This window comes from Toxotes jaculatrix, chromosome 6 (assembly GCF_017976425.1).
Source record: "Toxotes jaculatrix isolate fToxJac2 chromosome 6, fToxJac2.pri, whole genome shotgun sequence".
Classification (NCBI taxonomy): domain Eukaryota; kingdom Metazoa; phylum Chordata; class Actinopteri; family Toxotidae; genus Toxotes; species Toxotes jaculatrix.
In genome coordinates, this window is record NC_054399.1 from 16393858 (window position 1) to 16419543 (window position 25686).

At 40.0% G+C, this 25686-nt stretch overlaps 1 protein-coding gene across 2 annotated transcripts in view; it reads right to left on the reverse strand.

Annotated features, from left to right (window-relative positions):
• The window catches only part of rabgap1l (RAB GTPase activating protein 1-like), a 124907-nt gene that overhangs the window by 88203 nt on the left and 11018 nt on the right, over positions 1-25686 (reverse strand). For both annotated transcript variants that reach the window (XR_005894205.1, XM_041040682.1), the window contains exons 7-13: positions 25251-25361; positions 23338-23404; positions 23014-23116; positions 20225-20391; positions 17155-17284; positions 13310-13403; positions 12090-12240 (exon numbers count right to left, since the gene is read on the reverse strand). Coding sequence is in view for 1 of the 2 variants with exons in the window: in XM_041040682.1 (XP_040896616.1) it covers positions 12090-12240; positions 13310-13403; positions 17155-17284; positions 20225-20391; positions 23014-23116; positions 23338-23404; positions 25251-25361 (823 nt within the window). In the remaining variant the exon portion in view is untranslated. The remainder of the gene's footprint in view (positions 1-12089; positions 12241-13309; positions 13404-17154; positions 17285-20224; positions 20392-23013; positions 23117-23337; positions 23405-25250; positions 25362-25686) is intronic.

Below are 25686 nucleotides of genomic sequence, written 5' to 3' on the forward strand. Positions count from 1 at the left end.
TGTGGCTCCTTTTTCAGACAAAAGATCAGATGAAATTTCCTGTGCAGTTACGTTTAAAAAAAAAAACATTTCCGTCAGTTATTGCTTAGGGAGGAAAAAGCTTCTTAGGAGTCTCTCAGTGTATAATTACATCCATCTCTACGAATCAACCCTTCAGTACAATCCAAAGTTTCTCTGTGCCACGGGTGCTAGCCTGTTTACTATGTAACAGCAGGCTTCCCTTATTTTGGTGGTCCTCTGGTCAGTGTCTGGAGCCCATGTATGCCCAGCTATTGTCTGAATCAAAACACAGACACAGGCTAGAACAACATGGGGATCTCCGCAGGAGATAATGTCACAGCTCTCTCAACACACATGGCGCTGGGGGGAAATGTGTTTACAAGGCATCCCCAGGCAGAATGAGGTAACAACCAAGCGAGTCGAAATGTCTGGATGAGTTCTGCCATTAAAATGATTTAAAGATTAAATCCAAACTTGCAAACTTGCCTCTCAGTGTTCTGGACTGCAAGTCACTAAAGACAAACAAATGTAAAAGTCCAGTAGCTGATGAAAGCGTTGAATGTCAGACTCCCATGCAGGCAGGCGAAAGGACTCTCCAGGAGCAATGAGAGGCCAGCTGAATAACTCAGCGCTCCACTCACTTCAGCTCCTCAGCAATCCTGTGGCAGACACTTGCAGAGGGAGGTGTGGGGATCGATCAGAAATCCACTTATTTATCCCATAAACTTGTTATTTGTATTTTCGTTGTGACATTCTGAAGCACTGGCAGGAATAGGCTTTCCTCAAGTGCCCAATGCAACCATAGCTTTTCAAGTGTGCGTTCTGTTTAGGTCTAGAGGTTTGGGATCCTATAGCCTTGTTTTTAACTCCTCTCTCAGTATGTCTGTCGGCCCTGAACAAAACAGTGGCAGCGCAACAAAAGGGGAATCCACTCTAGCAGCATAAAGAAAAGACCAAGTCTCAGTCGGAGTCCCAGTCTTAAGCACTGTCTTCTGCAAACGTCCCCTTTTTAATTCCGTTAGACGGGACAACCCACGTTTTTAATAAATAAATCCTTAGATCCTGGCATACAGAAAGAGAAGAATGCAATGTATCTGTCAAAAGCAGCAAGTAAAAAGCAAGAAAAAAAAAAGATGACTGCGCTGATGGAAATGAGTTAAATCTGCAGCGAGGGAAGCGAGGGGACGAAGACTCCCTCAGCCCTGGTGCAGTGAGAAGGAGAGATGCTGTGACTGGCTTACACTTCCCTCCCTCCCTCTCCACACAATCTCTCTAGCTTGCACACCCAGTCTCTCTCTCTTTCCACACACCACAAACTCACACACTCACACACACACAAACCCTCCCTTTTTCCCCCCGCTCTCTCTCCCTTAGCCTCGCTCTCATTGCCCCGCCTCCTCTCCTCCCAGCTGCACCTGAGGCTCCCTGCCACATTATTCTGTCTCTCACGCTGGCTCTTTCCCAGAGGTAAATTTGGATACATTTCCTATTTACATATTACTTATCTCTCACAGTCTATTTTCTATTAACTAAAGTCCACCCACACCCCACACCATCCCTCCACCCCCCATTCTAACTTCCCCCTCCCCTTACAGTCCCACTTCTTCCTCTCAGTCTCCTTTCTCCAAACTGCTACCTAGCCCCAGCATGTTAGTATAAGGATTACCGCAAATAATAACTAAATGTACATTTCATGACTGTCTTATGAATCACACATTATACGGTCTCTTCTTTGCTGGAAAAAGTCTGTTACTGTCAATGGTCACCAGCCACTGTTCTTAAATACATTAGTGTATAATTTTCCAATATTCAGGATGGCACTCTACCTCCATAGTCCCAAAAAACATCTTGGACACCTAACCCTAATAAAATATGTCCTCCCCTTTATCCAGCCAGGCTCCAGGTTCATCTGGATACTTTATTTGTTCTTTATTAAACCAACAGCTTAGAACAGTTATGCTTGCCCCTTAGTTACAGTTGCCAGGCATTTCGGCCAGTTGGGAGCATCCTCTGGCCAGCAGATGATAAAGAGGATCAAGTGACAGTAGATTGGCTAAGCAGAAAGGCAGATGGAAAGAAATTGTCAAGCATCATGTCTGGGCAGGAGAATCTTGCAAAAAAAGAAAATTCAGTGAAACTTTGGTGCAACTTTGTTTTCTACTTTAACAATTAGAGCCTATTAGAACCAATGAGGGGCAGCTGGCTGCAAGTCTGATAGAAAATGGTTACTTTGGAAAACAGCACTGCACCTGCCTTCTTGCAGGAAGACTAAAGTGCTGTGATTATTTGGAAGCGAAGGTTTTACACAATGTATACTCAACAAGATGCAGAAGACAATTTTGAGGCTGAACTGATATCTCTCTCAGTATCCTATCATACTACAAGGTACACTTGCAACAGAAGACATCATACTATTTTACTACATCAGCCTTTAGTTTTGTCTAATGCCTAAACCTCTGAAAACAACAGCAAGGGAATGTGTCTTCGAGGGGAAAAGCTATTCATAGACAGTGGCTGAACCTAGACCTGATTGACTGTCCTTGAGGAAGATGTAATACGATGTAATAATATTTAACAGGAAAAGGTGGCATGTAGCCAACCGTAATAGACACGCCACCTTTCAAACCAGTGAAAGTGCCTTACACGGACTTGCAGGCCTCCATATTTATTTAATTACTATTCAGAATGCAGGATGCTCAAACTTGAGATTCCAGTTTTTTTGTATAGTTTTTCTAGTCTACCCACAATAACACAATAGGCCTTAATTATCAACAACAGACATTAGTATCATTACATTTAGCACAATAATAGAAACATTTTGTCTCCCATTTTATAATCAATTAAAAAAAATTAATAATTATAATTTTGCTTTCTGTTTCAATTTGTAGGACAATAAGTACTGGTCTCAACTTAATGAACATGCCGAATGAATTATTACTATATTGGCAAGCCATTTCTGATTTCAGTTCATGGTCTCCAAAATCAAATCAGTGATTTGAAAAATCTAAGACAAACATTCTCACCCCAAATGAAATACATGGGCTATATCGCCACATTGTATTTAGAAGTTATAAGGTAAGGTAGTGGAAATGTACAACACAGATAACATAAAATCAATTTTATAACAGTACTTAGAAAGTTGTTACAGGTGGTATAATTCGAAAATGACTTTATCAAGACAAAAGCAGAAATGCAGTGACATAACTTAAGACACCAACAGAGGCCAATGTGCTTTACTGTCTGTTAACTGATGTTTATTAGGTCAAAATGGCACAACAGTCTACTTAACTGAAATGAATGGCTTAAGGCTTAATACAGTGCATTTCATACAATGTGACTGTTAATTGGAGTACAAGTAAGGCTGTCAGACAGATGGGCGGCTCTTTAATTGTCATGGAAACCAGATATTCTACTGCATCTGAGTTGCTTAATTTGGTCATTCAGAAAAACAGTGAAACTGAAAACCAGACAGAGAGGTCAGAAAGAGAGGAATACTCAAAAAAAATTAAAAAAAAAAGTGAAGACTATGGAAGTTCTGCTGTCACTGTGGAAGAAGCCAGTCAATGGAGATCTCTCAGCACACTGCTATTTACCTTTGGAGGTGGACACTGATGAAAAACAGGACCAGAAGGCCACCGTTAATAATTCATTCTGCTCCAAAACAAAGCCAGCAGGGCCACTTGGAAACAAAGGTGGAGGCTGATTCACCTTTCACTGCTTCCCAGCATCCCACCCTCCTCCACCCCTGGGCTCCTGCTGATTCCAGTCTCAACAACAATGTGTTGGCATAAGCAGGGAGTTTACATCTACATTATAAGTGTTCAGCTGATCATCCAGAGCAACTTACAGTACAGTGAACAAGGAGGTAGGGGGTTTACGGTTTCATCCAAGGACATTTTTACAAGGCAAATAAGCAATGAAGTAAAGCTTATATATGAGGCACCTTTGTATAGAAAGCATCACGGCGCTAAGTCAACCAAATCAATCAATGCAGCAAATGAGACACTAAAAGATAATCCAAAAACGGCTAATGGATCAGGATGAATTACACAAAGTCATGGCATATTTAATAACACTGGATAATGATGCAGAGTTTCCTCATGCATCCTATAAATCTGACATTTGCTAATTTTTCTGCATTCATGTCTTAGTGTCCATTTCATTGTTTGTCTGTGAAGAAATTAAATTGGGGTACAAGCACAGCATGTGATGGCAAAAACTACAATACCTGCAGTATACAGTCTGTGCCAACACTATTATGAGTTTATTTTCATGAATTTCAATAGCACCCTCACTGGATCTCATTAGTCTGTATTACAGTATTTTGAAGGTGTTTTCTAATTTATCGTTTTTTGCAGTATGAATGTAAGCGCTTTAGGCTGACTGGTTTAAGACAACCGACACATCACACATTGATCCAAATGTAACTTCTGTACTTCTGTACTGAAACTCCAATCACTGACAACCCTCTTGTTCAAGAGTCTGGGGGCTGGAATATGGAGGGATAAGTGTTTAGTGGGGCAGATTAGAACTGGTTCACTGCCTAGATACCAACATTCAGCTAACACCAACAGAATAATACTAAAGCTGCTTAGCAGGCAGAGGCCAGTATTTATATTTATCAGCAGTGGACCAATCTTTGTCTGGATTCAGTTCTCAGGTTGAAGGTACTGAAGAAGAAGAATATGAAGTACTGACAACATTAGTAGTCACTGCGTTTAGCGACGCTTCCTTGCCTGTCACAAAGACTGCACAGGAAATTGAGATGTCACAGGTTGACACTGTTTGCCAAAAATTAAATCCTGGTTTCTATGTAGATAATGTGACGATTTAAGAACTCAATCCAGTGAAAGCCAGACTGTTGCTAGACCGTCTGCCTCTCTTGGCTCTTTGGTGTTCTGGATTATAAAACGTCACAGACTAGCAGAGAGGGCTTGGGAAAAAAAAGAATCAGTAAACTGTGTGCATTTTCCTGAAATGCCACCTCTGGATTTTGATGTTCAAATTCTGCAGTCAGCTCTCAGTGCCATTGCAGACAGCCAATGTGAAGTTACTTGTGTAAGGCAGCTGTAAATCTGTCAAATAAATACAAATTTAAAAAGCAGCATGTTGTGATTATTGTTTTCAGAAATAATGGTTGAGAAGACGCATTCTATTACCGGTCAATTTAACAGAGATAATGTATGAAGCAGACACAGTGGGAGGGGAAAATGTCAAACATAAAGATAGGAGCAAGCGCTCAGTATGTGGAAAACAAAGTTAACAGCTACTGTTATCACATTTCACATGGCAACAATTTATGTTGAACACCCATAACAGAAAATATCTCTACCATTTTCACCTCCAGCACAATGTCATCATGTACACTGCGTAGACGCGGATTGCAGCAGTTGAATGGTAAAGAGGAGTTAAAGGTCAAAGACAGGCTGCCTACTGAAATCACCATCCATCATCTTCATTTAATCTCACACCACATGGCTGTGAAGACCTTTCTGACCACTCAGGTTGAGATATTTATATTCATTATTCTGTAGCTCCCATTGTCCTTGCACCATGTAGGTCAGGATGTAATGTGCATCTTTTAGTCATCCGTAAAGACTGAAGGCAAACAATAAGTGTTTATGCTTTTTGTCAAAGAAAAATAAGAATGACAAACAGGTATTTGCTGAATAAATGCCTTTGCATAAAACGCAGGTCAAGGCTGCATTTTGTATTTGCACTTTTAACACCACTAACACATAAACAAAACTTTTCTCATAAGGAAACATAAAATGCTTTGTTTGAAAATTGTCTGTTGTCTTGTATTATGTATGTGTCACTAATGCATATTCAATGGCATGTAGTAGCAGCAGTACTATGTTGCTGATTATAATAAACATTTGTCTTTTTCTTCCAAACCAAACTAGTTTTTGGCTTGTTGTTCCCTAAAATGCAAATGAATTACATTACTTTTATACCCTTCCTGTGTAGATCTTGTCTAAAATTCACTCGAAACCTGGATGAAAATGTTAATGATGTTGTTCATAACAATTTCTACACATTTATGGTATTAGGAGATACAAGCTGGTGCGACTACAGTGTCGAAAAGGAAAAAGCAGAGCACTATTCTAGTAGTGAGGCTACAGTAGGCATGAGGACTGAGACACAGAAGTGTTGTGACCAAAGAAGACGCTGTAGGGTGGATCCTCTTAATCTGAGCTGTCATATCAGTGTCAGCATGGCTAGAAGGCTATGGTAATACACACAATTACAGGTATAACAAACATTTTTATTTAGAAAATTTTTACTACAGCTTTGGCACTGCATGTTATTTCCGCCTACAGAAACAATTCTATGTTAAATGAAAAGCTTGTAAAAGGCTTTAAAAAATAAACATTATTGACTGCACTGTTTCAACCACATACACTACGCATAATTGCTAGGGAGTGCCATAAATACTCAAAATTCATTTTAAAATCATAAAATGTTAATTTGTTTTGATTTATCCTAATGATCATACTACAGAAATAACAGATCACATTTTTGGTTTGGTTGGTTTTTCATTTCCAGATATTGATTTTCATGATGCTATGGAAGAAAGGCAGTCTGTCCTTTTATGGTGCCTACAGGGTTCCTGCTGTGGATATATGAATGGGAGCTGGAGGGCTGCATTATGGACACACACACACAGCACCAGGAAGGGAGGGGTGCTGTGAATAGACCTATATTGTAAGGAGGGGAGAATGGAAGCGGTGTTGCTTGGCTGTGTTGTAGCCATGCAGTTCAGCTGGTCCCGACAGATACTATGAAACAGGATGGAATAGTGGGGAGTATGTGTGTGTGTCTTTGTTTGAGAGGCTGTGATTGACAAGACTTTAGACCCTCAAGGGTATTTTTTTCATCCATGAATGATGGGAGATCTTAAACTAGTGCTTGGGCACACAGCTAAGCCAGAGGAGTTATGTTTATGCATGTGCATGTGTATCTAATGCATATATATGTATACTATATTTGCAAAAATCATCATCAAAATTATCAAAGCTGGAGATTAAAGGTTTCTTCTTCAGTAGTGATATGCATGATACATTTGCAGCACATGAGCACCTACAGTGGATAGCATCATATCAAATGACTCATATTTTATACCTTAGCAGAACAGACTACTCACTGCAATGTATATGAAACAATACTACTTTGGTGTCATAGTATTAAGAACAACACACTGATTTATTTGCTGCAGTCAACTGAGACAATGACAGAGAAGTCAGCTGTCCATTTAATGTTACTGCAAGTACCTGTATGCACTGCACTCTTACACTTTAGCCCAAACACCTCTCCAACTCACTAAATAGCTGCTCACAGCTATCTGCTTGTGTGCATGTGCTGTGCAGTAGTGACTGCAACGGTTGCCAGAACGTTGTACACGTAGTGGGGTGAAATTTGGGATGGATTCATAAGTAGCTAGCAACCTACTCACATTCCAATTATCCAAATATCATGTCCTTAATGAACTAAGGGAAAATGTTAAGAGACAAAGGCGAAAGGAGACAAAGAATTGTCATGGAGACAACTTCATGCAAACTGAAGTCCATAGACCCTTGCAGTTACCATGGCAGCCCATCTTATGTACATTGTAATCCATGTATCTCTATGTGGGTTATCGAGTGTGGGTGTAGTATTATTCCAGCCTCGCTGCAAGGCTGATGCTACCTTTGATTGTACACTGATGTTAAATGTCATCGCTGAGACGGCACCTGGCCTAAATATGACTCAACATCAAAATGTGAAGCACCTCACAGTCTTCATCTAGTTTGCTCTTAGATTTCATTACATGCTTGGTGGAAATTCCATCAAAGTTCAGGAAAGAAGTGGAAAATGACCGATGCATTAAATGCTTACAGCTGAAAAGGGTTTACCTTTTAGAACATGGGGTACCTAGCATTTAGAGGGTGCCAACAGGACAAAGCGACGGAGCTGCGGCCATTGCACAGCCAAACACCCGAATGAAAGTGTTGGTACAATATTATATGTAGTAGGGTGGGTATCGCAAAACAGTTCTGAATTTGGAACTGGATCCTCATTAATAACAAGGATTAACGTGGAAACATACTTTTCGATTCAATTTAGCAATTCTTGAAAACAATATTTAGTCCTACTGCGTTTCTGTCCACTTGGCTGGTTACAGATGTACGGTACGCAGTACTTGTATGTTTCAATTAGGTGCCTGGTAAAGATTTGTTTAGCCAGAGCAAAAACAGCAGGATGCTATACAAAAGGACTGAAAAGAAAAGAGAAAAAAAATCTATTGCGTTTACAAAACAATCACCTTGGGAGACCTTCAGTTTCATACAGTATACAGCGCTTTTAAGGCGTGCTGTGGTGAAACTGCTGTTCCAGCTTCTGATTACAGCCGTCGTACCTGTGGAGAGATCCTGACCTAACACACTGGCTGTGCTGTGAGTGAGATTGGTCTTTGGAGAAGCGGGCCTGGAAATAGCTGGCTGTGCTTTTTTAAGCTGCAGGTCCAAGTGTGGCAGCACACCTTGGGCTTGTTCAGCTCTAGGGAGACGAAAAGGTTGTTCAAATGTCACTAGCAACCCCCCAACCCCGACCCCAAACAAAGAGCTGCACCAGCTGAGAAAGGAGTTATTTGTGAATGTCTCAGATGCCCTAAGGCCATGGTTTGTGTGACAAAGTATGTTTTTGTGACTATGTATGATGACTGTAAATGAGAACGGTACAACACTGACCATGACACTTGCAATATCACTTATCTTATCAAGCTAGCTGGCCAAGGGCCACATGCTGCTAAATGCTCAGTAAGTTAAACCAAACCAGCGGTTCTCACAGTGGAAAAGATCCTTTTGGAGGCTTGCAACATAACTTATGGCCTCAGAAAAAAAGGCCATAAGTCCACTGACCAGAATATAAGTGGTCGGTGGATTAAACACAAACAAACTTGTCCACATTGTAATTTACAAAAGAGCAGATCACATTTGTGAGTTTAAACTATATAATAATTTGCTGTCATTACAAAATTGGTTGACATATTAGTAGCACAGGCATAAATACACTAAACCCACAACTGAAGACATCAACAAAGTTAATGAAAAGTTCTGGTGCTTTAGCTTCTTTTCACAATGTTTTTTTTTTCTAATGGACATGAAATGTCTTCATCTGTCCAAGTGTTAGTATTTTCTTGCTACCTGTCCGACTGGTTTGTCGATATCAGCTCTACACGATGCGACATGTGACGTTAAAATCAGCACATGGGGCAACAGGAACGAGATGTGATTTGAATCAAATTAAAAATGACATACAAACGGGACTTGAACTGAAAATACAGAAAAGACATGTATAGTACTTATAGTTTGAACATGACACAGAATACAAAACTTACTACGAAAAGTTTAACACAAAACTCTATTTAATCCCTCTTTTCTATCTAAGCAATTTCTCTGTGTCACTAACATCGGCCAGCTACGGTAAATTATATTAAAGAAGGAGTGCATGGGATTCATTCCTAGCGGTGAAATAAGGCTAAAGGGCATTTTATTTAAGGCGTCTGATAGTTTCATTAAGATAAACCTGTGACTTTTTAAGACCTTTATAATGATTTTTGTGACAGCAGCTATAACAAAAAGTTGCCAGTTTCATGCACATATAGGTGAAAAACAAATGAATCACACTTTTCTCACCTTTTTTGGGGCATATAAACTGTATAACTTGCATGCGTTTTTTAGAAAAGCCATGTAACATTAAGTCAAACTAATGACCGTTTGATATTGCATTTTGTTTTTATGAATCTACAACTCAATATCACAATTATAATCAGTTCAATCACCATGTACAATAAAAAATATAAATCTGTATTAGTGGTGTGCTGTAGGTTTAGGACCAGAAACCACACATGGTTTAATACCTATCAGCTGTGGGTCACTAACACGACGCCTGTCCAGAACCCAGGGTGATACACAGTGCTGATTTACGACACTAGAACCCCTTCCATAAGGGCGACAGTCCAGTTACTTAGAATTCAATCTGCATTAACTCTGTCACTAAGCCCAGACAACAGACATTAATAAGCTCCACATCGCCCTCGCCACTGCTGTCATTTGCCTCGCTTCCCTCGTCCCCTCCCTCTTCCACCTTCCCTCAGCTCCATTCATTTGGTGCAGCTATTAATAGCCCGGCCACCCGCCTATCAATACCATCACTACTCCAGTAAGACAGGGGATGTGGGCGTGGCCGAGCCAGTGGAATGAGAATAAATGAGCTGAGCATGGTCTTATGTAATGAAAGACAGAGAGAGAGAGAGACAGAGAGAAGCATAGAAAAAACATGGCTCATATGAAAGAAAAGCAGAATGAAGAAAAGATGGCAGATAAGAAACAAGTGAGGTACTGTGAGAGGAAAAACAACAAGGACAGTGGAAGATGGTTAGAGAAATGGGACATGAAGTACAAATGAAAAAATGTCCCAAATTCAACAGATAAAGATGGTGACAGATACAGAAATACTGGGAAAGACAAAAGGAGGAATTTACACATCAGGTGAAAGACAACTGAAATATGTGACATGGGAAAGAGAGAAATCTGCCAGTTTTCTTGACGTTTACACAAATTCCTTTCCTCCAGTTCTCCCCTCAGTAACTACAACCTCATATTTATGAGGCCACATTCTTCCATCTCTCCATTTTTCTTCTTTCCATCTATCCCCCGCTCTCTCTGCTTATTGATCGAGACAGGTAGTTTCACCCATCTCTGTGCAGCAGAGAAGGACTATTGTATTATCCATAAAAGCAAGGATCTCTGTCTGCTTTGAGTGTTTATATCACCTCCCACTGCTGCTGCTGCTGCAGCGTGGTCCAGTGGGGCTATGTCACTCTACCTACTGGTTTACAAATCTCCTACTAGGAACCCAAGCATGGGTGGTTACACAACTGCTCACATTTGGATATTTTAGTTTTACTATAGAGACCTGCCAAATCATTGCCAGCTGTGGTTGAATAAGGTGGTAAGACGATAACAAGAAACCAACAAATATGGACAAATCTTAAAATTCTTCTCATCTCTGCTCTCTGTGCATGGAAACTTTCACCTTTAACTGTGACTATGACCTCCTTACTACTGCTTGCTGGTAACCTAGGTAACCCATTTTGAAAGACAGGTTTACTGTCGAACAAACTCTGGTGTGTTTGCACAAAACGGCTTGGTCAGTGAGGTACCTGTCAGTCCATGTGACTTAATGCTTGCTGCTCTTGGTTCATTTGTAAAAAGTCTAAGTAAACATGAACCTCGTCTAGACCAAGTTAAATGAACTACTGGTGTGAAAGTGACCTCAGTCAGCAGCAGATCCAAATCCTTTTTTTTCTTCTCAGGAAGTGTTGGTGCACCAGCCGTTTGATGCACAAAGGCAAACTGCACCAAATTATACGTGAACACAGGCTTAAGAACACCCAACTGCAAAATATTAAAAGGTCCAAAAATTCACTTTGATTTCTTGCAAGCTCTCTGACAGGCCAAAGGATCAACACGGGCTGTAATAGTCCACAGACAGAAGTCCATGCATTTAAATGTCACAGCTAAATGAGAGTGTTCTCCAACATGACACACAGTTCACACGAACAGCTGTAATGACAACAGCAGTATCAGTGATGTTGATACCCATAGAAATTCTAGATTAGAAACAATTAGGAAAAATAATTCCCAACTTATTTTCATCATAATGACATATCATAATCACTGATATGATATCATAATCATTCACACCACTCATCTGGTTTCCTCCAAAGCACAACGATTTGCACTATACCTCGGAGAACCAAAGGATAGTTAACTACTGTGCGGTAGAGTTCACTGTATGGTGTAAAAAAACATCCACAGACAAGATATAGATACTTGCAACAGTGTATATTCTAAAGGTTCATATGTCCATCAGCAAAAACATCTAGACCACCTTCTAGACTAAAGAAATGATCACATAGAACATGTAGAACCTATGAGACACGTCCTGTATTAGCTCACATACTTCCACGAAAAACCATGAGAAATGTATAAATGCAACTTGTTATTAGCAGGCAGTCCCTCCCTGATTTGTGTGTGATTTACCTTGGTGATGAGGATGCGGTAATGCTCAAGCAGGTCATGGTTGTCGTGGCAACCGGCCAGCAGCTGCCAGACTTCAGCTCTTAGTGGCTCAGGAATGCCACTGCGAACCAATGAGGGCAAACCCTTAGGACGAGTGGACAGGTTTCCATGCCTGATGCACACACACAGAAGTAGAAGAATTCAGTTATTTTATCATCTCATCTAATCCAATTCAATTCAGTCACCTTAAAAATTAATTTGAACAGCAGCCGGACAGATTTGATGATTTTTTTTGGGTGCAAGTGTGACATTAGAGCAGTGACAGTAGAAAGACCAATTAAGCGGATAGTTCGCCTCTCACCCTGAGGTATTCATGTTGCACTGACAATGTAGTTGTTAATTGTAGTACGATTAGATCAGAAGGTTCAATGCCTCACTAAAATGTACTAAAATTACAATATGAACTACAGCACTGAGTACAATAGTCAGACACGTAATTGATGGTATTATTAACTACACTATTAATTATAGCACCACTGATCTCATTAAGCACATTATTGAGTATGGTACTGAGTACTGTAAAAAACATAATACTACAGTCTAGAGTATGTGCTGCCGTGGTGTTAGCATTCTCCCACATGAGGAAATAGCCTGCTTTTGAAAACACACTGTCAGCCCTTTTTAATGATGCTTGAAATCTCATCATAATGCATTTATTGAGGCCATATGAAAGCAATTTCCCAATGAACTACTTCACTTCATTGTGCTGATGCAACAGCAAGAAAACAGGCTGTTTTCATCCAGTTAATTATGCCCATGTCTATACCTAAAGCTGTACGCATCAGTCCTGGTTGTTGTAAAATTACAATAATGATGGCACGTGTCAGAGCAGATAAATTAATGGCCTTATCTGAACTGAACTGTTTTACATCCAAATTGGGACGATAAGACAATCCACCTGCAATAATGGAGAGGACCCAGTTCTGTACAGTAAATCACAGTCTGTATGAGGCACAGTGGACTCCATTTACTTTCCAGCATCAATTTGTCGTGTCATCCAGCTGTATACATACTTCTAACTTGCCTCACATCTTCCATCTGTCTTGCTGTACCTCTGTTTTTATATCTCTCTCCAGATTCAAAATGTCCGTACCCCATCTCATTTAATCGTAATCTCTTTGTCATGTGCAATGTCCACATTTCTCAGTCAATCTGTCTTTTTTTGTTTTTTAAAGCCTTACCATCTGCTGAGGATTCCTCCCCAGGACTCCAGGATTTTCTCAGGACAGTCTTTGGAAACATCTCCTGTCCCACTAGAGATTTCACTGTCGCTATCTGAAGGAAACACACACAAATAACAACAGAAATTTAGAGCATAAATGGATCGATCCTGATCATGTTTTCAGTGTTACTCAGCAGTAAGTACACATTCAAAGACAACAGGACACATTATTTGGTCTTAAAGATGTTTCAGTAGTTTTGATGAGGGTCACCTATAGTTTCCAGATTGAAATTTTTAAACCTTGTTAATATTGATTCCACCCAGTCAAATGGAGGCAGGAGTGTTTGTGCAGTGCCTACACCTTGCATTATTACTGTTCTTCTGTCTGGCACTTTGTGGGGCAGACAAGAGGCAATCAGCACAGTGAACCACTTGTGTATAGATGCAGAAGCACTAATTGACTGTCTGGCCTGCTCTGCTGCTGGAGAGATGAACTGATCCCCACACAGAGACTGCCCACTGGAACAAACACACACACACACACACACAGATTCACACAGGATGTCCAGCACATATACCGATAATGAGTAGTTTGTGTGTATGTATGTAACACACAGCAACAGATGTTGAAATGTGTCACATATTGAAAAAAGAGACACAGAAATAAAACTGGAGAGTTCAGAGTGACTCATACACACTGTGTTTATCCAGGGTTATCTCATAATCCATCTTCTCCCTACATTTTAAATGGAAATGTTGACAGAGCATTTTCTTGGAAATTCCAAGACCTGGATGACCTGGAGCATATTCACTGAAATGTTCAATATTAACGTTGGTCTAGAATACAAAATGAATAGGCACTGCTATGTCTTCATGAAAAGTAACCTTATTTACTGAATGGTCTGAATGGGTTAGGGCTTTTTCATTAAAGAAAACCAAAACTTGCATTACGAAATTCTGTCATGACATCTGGTTGGCATAGACATAAAAATACTGTAGGTGTTTCCACAATTGAAAAAAGGTTTGAAGCAATTTCAAACGTATTAAATCATTAAATCATTCACTTCCACATCATTCGCTCCCACTAAAGATTTTACTAAGACCTTGACATTAAACAATTCGTTGAGACATTTTCTTCTAGAACATGCAGCCATTATGTTCAATGTACTGCTCCTCCTATACAATGCATTCAGAAATTATTCAGAACCATACAGTTTCTCTACAGAATTTTAGAAATTTCTGCAATTTAAAAAAAGGAAAAAAATATCACACAGACATAATATTCAGACCCTTTGCTCTCTTTAAAATTCTGTTTTCGCTTTGTCATCATGGGGTGCTGAGTGTAGACTGATGAAGGAAATGAATTTAAACAATTTTAGCATAATGCTGCAAGATAACACGTAAAAAAAAAAAAAATGAAGGGGTCTGAATACTTCCTAAATATGCTGCACATCCTCACAGCCTCAGCAGGAGCTTTTCAGGTCTTTATAAATGCTTTATGAGCCCTTTCAAATGGTTCAGACCCAGCACAAAGCAGCTGCCTCTGTTCTCAGAATGGCTAAGGCCACGTGGCGAGAAAGCGTGAGTCCAATGCCACTGCCAACTTACCAGGTGATGAAAGAAACTGTGAAGACGAGGGCCATTACTGTTACCTTTTAATCTGGAGAGTAGCTGTGCATTCACAGTAGGATTAATTTCAAATCGGATCTCTCTGATGCTGAAGTCACTAGTGGACTGGTTTTGTCTACATTAAAGCAAGCAAACATTTCCTAATAGCGTCATAAAAACACCTATTTTAACAAACGTTTATTTATATCTTTGTCTTTAATTAGTTTTTTCTTTATTTAATGTCCTTACATGGTCTGCACTTTTTCAACCTTCACCCCATATATGACAGCACTGTACTGAATCTCTTCTTATATACTGTGTATACTGTGTGTGAATATATATATATATATATATAAAACAGGGACACCGTATTTGTGCATGTGTGTGCACGTGTGTACAAGAAAGGGTAATAGCATGCTGTGAGAGGAAAAGCATTTCAGCCTCAGGCCTATTTTCCACATCCACAGTGGATGAAAGAAAGAAAAAAATCCACATGAATTGAATGTGTGTGTGTGTGTGTGTGCTTGCAGCGGTGGCATCTACACTGGGAGTGTATTCATTTCTGTACACAATGACGCTGACCTCCAGCTCCACGGCCCTGAGCGCCTCCAATTTTCAGCTCTTGGGGGGGGGGGGGGGTTGAGAGGCGTTATAGAAAAAGCCCTCTGAATGGCTCCCACGGTGCCAGTTGAAAGTCGTCAGCTCCGGCCTTGGCCGCTAGCTTGTGACTTTGGGCGAGTCAGCAGCTAGACAAAGGAGGGACAATTTTTGCCTCCCACTCTCTTAATACGTTTTTGTGCTTCAAGATGAAAAAAGCAGATGACTGTTGAAAGTGCCCAAGAAGACAGAAAGCAACTCAGTATAATAAAGAGGAGCCTCCAATGTGACGCTGCTGTCACAATTTAGAAAAACATTTTTACATAAAAGTTTTTTTTAGTTTTTTGCTTTTTTCAAGGTTTACATTTTGTATTTTCACATTCATGTGGGCTGAGGTCAATATTCCACTGCAGTGCTTTGTCATACCAGAAAACTTGCAGGCTTTTGTATCCTATTAAAATGTTGCCAGTTTCCCACATAGGTGGGACTAATTAACCTGTGCATTATCCACCAAGTCTACTTCTTTGTATTTGAATATATAAAATAAATCATACAGTAATTTAGGTAATTTCATGCATTTTTTGTTCAATAAAACATTTCAGTCGGTAAGATGATCTCCATTTGAATTCACTTAGCTGCTGTGAAGCAATATTCCACACACTGTGAAAGTTGGATGGGAAAAAAATCCTCTGAAGTGACACAGTGATGTGCACACACACGCGCGCACACATACGCACACACACAACAGCTTTAAATGAACATAGAAATATGCACTTTTATCCAAATCTGTATTATCATGAAGCATGCAGTCTGTATTGTGCCCAGGTCTAATCTGCGACACCTGCACAACCAACCCAGTGGTCAGGTGGAAATGCCAGTCCTGTTGTGGGCTAGTGGGCTGAAACTGGGTCATGTTTGGGAACTACTGGAGTCTAAAAGCCAGTGTTGGTGTTGAAAATGTTACCACTGTTTTGCTTCCATCCCTCTGGCATAGCTGCCATTATTGACAAGAAAATATCAGCTCCCTTCTGGCTTTGTCACTTTAACTGGTCATGTTTAAATTTAAGCGATTCAGAGTCTTTATCAAGACACTTTCAAGGCATTGACATCACAAGCAACTCAGCTGGTAAGTCACTCTGTTCTGAATGATGGTCACTGCCCGAAATGGTCTCTTTGCAATGGTTCATGTTTCCAAAGCTCTGTCTGAAACAAGAAAAATGTAACTGTTTTATATTTACTATTGTCATTAATTAAAAGGAAGGTAGAAATGAAAAAAAAAAAAGAATCTGGGGTCTGTTTAACTGTAGAAAGCTGTTCATTTCATAAGGGGGGGGGGGGGGGGGGGTGATGCGGTTGGTGTTCGATGGTAGTTTGAAGCTGCAGTGCAATAAGCCATCAAGCCCTAACAAGATTGGGCAGGGCTACACACAGGGGGGGCAGGGGGGGGACTTATTCCGATGAAGAACCTGGAACTTTCCCACTGACATACAGAGACAGAGAAAAGCCTGCCTGGCTTTTAAAAGATTTAGAGATGTTAGAAGCATTACATATTAGTGATTGCATACTGCGGTATCTTTATTACACATTGTATATCATTAACAGTAAAGGGGAAAGAAACCAAGCAACTACGGAGGGAGCAGGAGCAAGAGACGGCCATACCTTCATCAGCCTCCTCTTCCTCAGTGGGCGAGGCCAGTCGTCCTTTTCCTTCATTGCTTCTCTCTGCCCCCCTCTGAAGACTCACTACCTCATACACAGCATCACTCTGACCCACCCTCTCTGGTGCCTGCTGTATACACATACACAGGCAGACAGACACAGACAAAAACACAGACACACATAATCAGACCTTGTTTTTGATCCCCAAGGGGGAATAATTTGTTGAAAATATATAATCATCACTGAGACACAGGCTCAATTATTTGAAAAAAAAATTAAGTGCTAATCAATAAAAATCAAGATTCTTGGTGCTGAACAGGGATCAATCGTGTAATCTGACCAGGATGAACCAGAAAAGTCATATAAAACCATGGGCAGTCACTGTGCAGGGGCAAAATGGTGACTGGTATGGTAAGAGTAAGAAAACGTAAATAGACAGAAAAATTGCACACAACGACCATAGAAGCTTAATATAAAACAATTCAGCTGACTATCATTGATTCAGTATGGGAGCATTTTCGCTATGTGCTCATATTTACACTCACTCAGGGGTTGGTAAACCCAAGTAAGGATAAATCCCGAGTGAATACAGGACTTGTATTCAACAGGTAGAGAGATCCAGGTCTACAGTAAGCGGGATGCCCACATTCCTCTACTGTTGCCCCCCAGGTACCATTAAAAAAGTACAAGCTGACATATTAGCCACATGAACTTGAAAATGATACTTCAACAAGTTCATATTTAAGTCTAGAGGGTAAAAAATGGTGTAATCCAGGTTTTATCTACTCCTTAAATCCATCATAACAGACTAAAGAAATGGACAAAGACACCAGCAGACTTGACCTTGGGAGCCATAAGCTACTGATGTTTATTTCTGGTCTATTCAATTACTGTAGTGCTGTTGCCTCTCTCCTCCACCTGGTGGAATGGATCAATGCATTGATCTGCACACTCACATGGCGTCTAATGACTAACTCAAGTCAGTGATGAGAGCACAAATTGGGAGAGAATATCAAGCCTAGCCTATTTTTAGAGAAAATTCGAGGAGGCTTAGGTAACACATTTGCTTTGCTATGGCCTCTACCGTAATGGGAATTGTTAACAACAATTATTAACACTGATAAAACTGTGACAGGAATTTGGGCCATAGACAGCCCACAGTACAAACATGGTATCATCTACTGTGGATTTATAAAAAGGACAAGAATGAAGAGGGAAAAAAGAATTACCTAACAATGTTTGCTCTCTCTGCTAAATGTTATTCTATGACATGGATAACACACAAAATAGGACTAAACTGTGCAAACAATCAATCAGAAACCTTAAAAATGAATGGATCTTGACAATTTTCAACCTTTGTAAAAAAAAAAAGGTGGCATTTCTCTCACAAAACCGCTGGTATCACTCTGTGCCGTTGGTCCTATCAGCTACTGGTGGCTCAAGCTTTTGCTCATCTCTAACCCTAAAGATAATGACTCCTTGGTACTTCAGCAGGCTAATAACCGTTATTGGCAAAATAAGACAACAGGACTACATATTTTATATGTGTGTGCATCACCTCTGATTGCCATCTTTCACAAAAACCTCCACACAATATGATTTTAATTAGCTCTTAACCACAACACCAGTCCAACACTCTTCCATTTACTGAGGAGATAACTACAGAGGCAATCAGGCGAACGAGTCAGACGGCCGCTGTTAATTACCCACACACCAATAATGCGACAGAGCCTCTTATTAGCTCCCTACAATTCAAAGCTTCCCCACACTTCACTGCTTTGCCAGCTCCCCACGGCCTTCTAAAGAAGATATGCTTTTTAACAGGGGAGAAGCAGCTTATGGCTTAACTGTATTTTTTTAAGCACCTGCACCAACTGCTCAGGATGGGTGTCCTTGTGTTGGTGGGAGGTAAGTGAATGTGCATTGTTCACTCTCTCTCAACTCTTGAGCTTTAGAGGAAACTCAAAAGGTCAACATTTTCAAGATGTGTGATGTTTGCCAGTGCACATTAATGGAAGATACAGCTTATTTGTTGCCAACATCCATCACATCAGTGGATTGTGGTTACTATTATTACTATCCCAGACATCAGCTCACAAATGTGATAACTGAGACTGAGTTTAGCAGACTTGATGTTAACCAGTGAACTGTTTACCTGTGCAAAGGACAGGTTTTGAACAATCCACACCCTTACATCCTATATTTTACACCACAAAGAGACATGACAAAGAAATTGTAGTAAGGGCAGGGTATAACATGCTGAACATCAGTGCACCAGCGTGACAATTAGAGGCCGTAAGACTAAAAGTGGAGGAAAGAGTGGGAGATGCACAGATAGAAAGAGAGAAATGGAAGTAAGCTGACGAGATATTTGCATCTCTCAGCACATATCTTTAGCTCTTACAAAAACCAGGGGTTTCAGTTCTCTTGGGTACACCATTTGACTGGTCACTGACACACCAGCACGCCTACCTAGCTGCCCGCTATGACCTCCTCCTCCACTCTACACATCCTCCAAGCTGCCCATCCACTCGCTCCATTTTTCCCTTGTCTTTTTCAGGAGCTTGGGCTGGGTTGGGAGCTAATGCTGTTGTGGGCAGTAAAGCCCTTTGAGACATACGTGATAATGGGCTGTATTAATGACCCTGACTTCAATAACCTTGTAAAATCAAACCAGTGATAGCAATATGGCTGACATCTTGCTGGTCAAGAGGTACTCTGCTAGACTGTTTCAGTTCATTTATTTATTTCATTAGATTTGTACATTTATGTAAAACATTGTAAGTCCTATTGTCAGTGGGTGGGAACGCTTGAAATCACAATGCAATGGATTAGCTCCATTACCTACGCTGACAGAAATATCAAAGGCGTAATTTTTTACTTTGGGCATAAATAAATCAGTTAAGTCAAGTTACAGTAAACAAAATTACATGCAAACTCACAAAACTTCATAATTTAGTCAGTCGGACTGTGGTTTATGCATTTAACCAAAAATATAGGTATATGCAAAGTATAAAACACTGTGCAAGTAGTGTAAGTTTAATAGGTTTAATAGTTGCAGTTGAAATACCTGTCTAAGTTTGAGGTAGAAGGTCTCGCTGAAGGTCTTACGGCTGAAGTACCAGAAGCGTTCATTTGATGGATAGACCCTGACCAGAGTTTCCAGCAAGAAGCGAACTGGCTCCACCACTTCGGTCACTACCAGGTCTACTGCCACTGTTATGTAGACTTGCTTATCTGGACCACAGCAGGGAGAAAAAGCAAAACAAGAAAAAAGCAAGGTTACCATGGAGCTCTTTTGAGACTCTTTTGTTTCTTTTCTTTTTACTTAATATGAATCATCAATTTATATGAAAGGGAACACTCATTTCAGTCAATGAAGCCATGCACCTACTGCCTATACTGTGAAAAAGCCTCAATTACAGTGTTATGTACAAATGATATGCAGCTTTGCGTGCATTATAGCTTTCAGAGCATTCAAAGTATAACCAGGCAATGGGCCGTCCACCAGCCAAAAGACACAAAAGACAGTACACATTTGAAAGTCTGCACCAAGGCTGAAAACCAATTATTTCTGATGGCGATGTATTTCTTCAGTTTAAAAAAAAAGAAAAAAAAAAAGTCAGAGCTCGTAAAAGAGTCTAACTTTAACATTATAACTTGATACACGTAAAAGGAGGCTGAAGAGATTTAGCTATACATCTGCTTGGCTTCCTCTGGGAGGCAGAAAACACACATCATGTATCCTGTGGGGATGTCACACCCTCTAGTGGATAAGGACATAACATTAATGTCTCCAAATTTACAACTGGAGTCTATAACAAATCAGTTAATGCTAATGTTCTGAAGACAGTTTAATTATAAAGGAGGAGTAAACAAATGGGAAAAGAGCAGAGGGGCTGGAAAGTTATTTCACACTGAGGAAGTTTTATTATTTTAGTCAATTTGTGGAAGGACATAAAATAAGCAGAAGGATCTTAATATAAACAGTAATAATAATGTCAAGCACAAACTGTTCGTAGTGAGAAATGTTTTTTGGAAGAAAGACTTGTTTGCAGCTTCAGGTAGCAATGAACTGCTATTCTGTAAGCACAAAACTTAGGATTTTTGTAATCCTAAAGACATTTGTTTTGGTCGTTCAGGCACCCCAGGTGTAGCATCATAGGCTACAAGTCACATTAAAAGAATTATTTTGAATTAATCAGCATTTTCTGCATAGTAAAAGACAAATCACTTACAGAGGATACAGAGGAGACCATTTTAGACAAAGAGTTCTTAGAGCTGCATTTCTGAAGTCAGTTTTATCAGATGTTCACCAGAGCTAGAATGACTAAACAGCTGGTGATGCATTAATCGGATACTTGCTCAGCAAGAAATTACTCAATAAAACGACTTAACAATTTTGACCCTGATCAGCGCTTCCACAGGGAACTAAACTGGCTTCAAAACCTCCACTTCAAAAAATCACCACCAGGTCTACATCACATTAAAGTGCACGAAAAACAATTAACTTAAACTTACATAACTTAAACTACATAATTTTGTTCATGCTTTTAAATGGCATTTCTATTTTATAAATAATTTAACTACAAAGTAGCTGCAAAGTGGCTATCAGCCACTTTGCAGGATCTCTGACTTGTCTCTGACAGTAAGGTAATTTGTGGGCAGATTTACAGGTGAATGCTGTGCCTGTGCCTGTGAGTGAGTGTGTGTGTGTGTGTGTGTGTGTGTGTGTGTGTGTGTGTGTGCCTGTGTGTGTGTGTGTGTGTGTGTGTCTCTGTGTCTCATGAGGTAGACTGCTTTGACAGACCTGCCACCCACCTTCAAGAAAAACTCTGAGCATTCGAGTCAGCAAGCTGCCAAATTGCCTAATTTGTCAGCTATAATGGATTTGGCGAGAAAAGCTCTCTGCCCCGTTTTATGTTCTTGTTGAATTCAGGTTCCATGTTAATATTCTGAACAGTTAACAGTTATGGCCAAATCAATAAGCCCTGTCTCTTTCTCTAACTTAATAACTACATCTAGCTAACTACATCTGAGCATCATCAGCTAACTATATAATATATAATTTGGGTATACGATAGAATAATGCTGCAGTTCACATTTCACATCTAGAACGTTTTTTTGATCCAGCTCTTCATGCAGCGTGTATACATCTCACAAAAAAAATGATGATGTAGAAAAAGTCCTGTGTCCCATTATGGCTTATGTGATGATAAGAGGAGCCTAATCACACAAAACAGAGTCAATAAAAAAAGCAAATAGTATAAAGCATAGTTCTAAAAACACAAGACGGGACTGCAAAGTGCATTACATAACAATAATTATTCACAATGCTGTGTTTAATCCCTCACAAAGGTGTGTCCGCACCCTTGTTGGTTCTGCTGCCTGACATGTGTTTACACTTCCATGTGTGAAAACTTGCCAAGCTTTGACAAGCACTGGGTCACAAGACCAGGCACAATACTGTAAGCCATGTTATAGAACGTAAGAAGGTAATTATCACATCCAAGCTCTGCATAATCCCCAGACGTGACCTTGAGCTCTGTGCAGGTCTTTGTGACAATAATGTATGGAAATAATTCCTCCTTCATATACATGTGAACAACAACTATGCTGGATATAATGTATACCATCACTATCATCATATCATAAATGCATCAAAACTGACTGCACAGTTACTCTAAAAAACATTTTACTGACAGCCAAAGAAATACTGTTCTGTAAATAAGAATATTTAAAATTTTAGCATCAATCTGAAAAACGTCCTTATGCATGGTTATAATTTCATTTAAAAGTGTAAGACTTGCACAGTCAAAAGCTTGCTAGCTTTGCATAGTGACTATAACCCGTCCTCACCTTTAGGTGTGTCTTCATTCAGGGGCTGGAAGGCTGCCATATTGGGGTTCCATGTTCCTGTGATAACGTAGGCCTTCCCATCAGAGCTCTTCCCCATCGACTCCTGTGTACGTATTTATCCAAATGCTTATGTTCTTGTAACAATATTATTTTACATATTGTAAACTGCACGTCACCTGAACATGACTTCAATAAATACAAAGTAGTGTGGTGCCAATTCACCAGTGTTCTACAAATAAAAGGCAAATGCACTACTCTCAAGTATCATTATGAACTGTAAACTGTATCTCACCATTAAAACAAGTTAAGTCGGTTTCTGCTCACCATGTCTAATAGATGCATGTCACTGTTGCAGACTTTCTGTCCTGGACTCAGCAGCATCCCAAAACACCTAGAGGGAGGACACAGGATGTACAATCACAAATCAATACCCTCTAATTCCACCGCAGAGGTACAGTCTGCATTCACCAGTGAGTGAGTCGAATTGTTTGGTAGGGCGAGGAAACTTAAATTAGGGAAAAACTCACAGGACTACACTCATAAATATCATAAAATCAAAGCATTCTAATCTTTCAAGCATTTCAGGCATTAAGCTGACACTGGGAAAACATTGAGAGACAGGATTAAGCATTGGTCAGTGTGTTAAAGTCATAAGTTGATCACCTTGGCCAAATTTAAAATTACCTTTATAACCTGTGCAGCTCAGAAGAGTCTAGCTTGGCATCTATACGCCCCTTCAGGGTGATAAAACACCCTGATCTCCCTGACACTGCTGGCTGTGATTCACCAGCCTGGGGAAGAAGGCCAAGAAAAACTGTGCTATGACCCTTTCAAGGATGTACCTCACACAGAAAATGGCATCATAGTTATAAGTCAAAAGAAAAAAGGAAAATAAAAACAGGCGTCCTAGTGTTACTCTAAAACTTATCTGGGGTCTTGTTATCACATTCTTGGATGTTAAAGCAGTAAATCCATAAAGGCCCCCCATCCTGTCTACACTGAAGCAGGATGGTTTATGTTGTTTCCGGTTCATCATACCAATCCAACACGATTCATTTGATATTGTAAAGTCCCCTCAGCTTTAGGTTGGAGGTGCCATCAAGTGGTCAATGTGGGAATCTCTCAATGTCAGAAATACATTTATATAACACTGCGTTCACAGTTAACCCAACACTAAGCCAGGATGGCTCAAACTGATTTTACAGTACGGGTCAGATGTCTTGTGACACTTTGACGGGATTAGTAAGCATGGCCAGAAATATTTACAAGGGAAAGGCATTCTTTCCAGCCAAGGGGCCATTTAGATGCTCAGTGATACATACTGAATCTACAGATCACATGACACAAACCATACAGCCTTTGAAAGGAACTGACCATTAAGAGTGAGGATACTACAAAAATGAATATATATGAGTAAAATAAAGTGTTGTCAAACAGGCTGAACATCTAAGAAAGGATCAGCTCTGACCACAATAGGAGTCTCCACTGACATTAAAAATAAAGGAGAGGGCAGGTGTTCGTCTCCATCTGAAAGCAATCAGAGGTAAAGAGTGAGGAAGGAAAGGGGGATGATAACGCTGACCTAGTTTTTCAGTGGTACCGCACTGCAAGAGCATTTAAACATATAAAATAAGGGAGACTGCAAGTCTAAAGTGATTTAAGGATTAAATATATACTTCTTTGTTTGGTGATTTTTATTTTTCTTGATGCTTGTTTGTATTGTTGCAGTATTTTGACCACTGAGTTTGTGAACTATCCTTGTGAAAGCTTTCATCCGGAAAGTCACTGTGTAATCCACCACAGTGAAATTCATTCCAAGGCTCTAGGTTTTGTATGCTGTGTTCATATGCAGCATGTTTAGAGCAGTGTTGTTGAGCTCTACATCATTACCTCCTTTAGCTCAGTTCATCTGTCCTACTGAGACAGATGGCTTCCTTGAACTCTGGTGGTACAGCACCAAGCTGAAAATGCAAACCTATTTCCTCCTCCAAGAAAAAGTAATAATCAAATAGAAAGTTAAGCCAATCATATCCAGAAAACAGCTAAGTTTTAGTGGCAAGAAAGACAGAGATCTAGACAATCGATGACCAGCAAATCCTCATATTTGGAAATCCTAGTGCAAGATTAAATGCGGCAAACCTTTACCGATAGATAAAACGAATTCTCCCCCCAAACCTCTCCAGTGAAAGGTTACCAGGGCTTCATCATGCATCATCTCTTTTTACAGTGATTCTCACCTTTCGATGCCCAGCTCCTTGTTGCACATTTGCTGAACTGAAACCACGACCTTCTTCTGTACGCCTTGTCGCAGCTTGAAGTAGAACTTATCTCTGTCCTTAGGCACTGGACTGTGGAGAGGAAGAAGGAGGGTTACTACATAAAACTTTAGGGATTTTGATGTAATCCTATATTGTGTATTGTTGACTTTGTGTATTGTTGTTCTGTGACGTTTTTTGATGTAACTGTAAATGTGTCTTGAATTTACTTTTTTTTAATTTTCTTGTTCTCCCTGTCTTAGTACCGGTTTCTCTGCTGGATCATCTTGGAAAAAGATTATTACCTTAGTATGACTAACCCAGTTACAGATAAAATATGACATGCCTTCCATCAAACCCTCTCCTGAGGGTGTTATATATTACCAACATCTGCTGTGCTTTCGTTTGAATTCAGAGG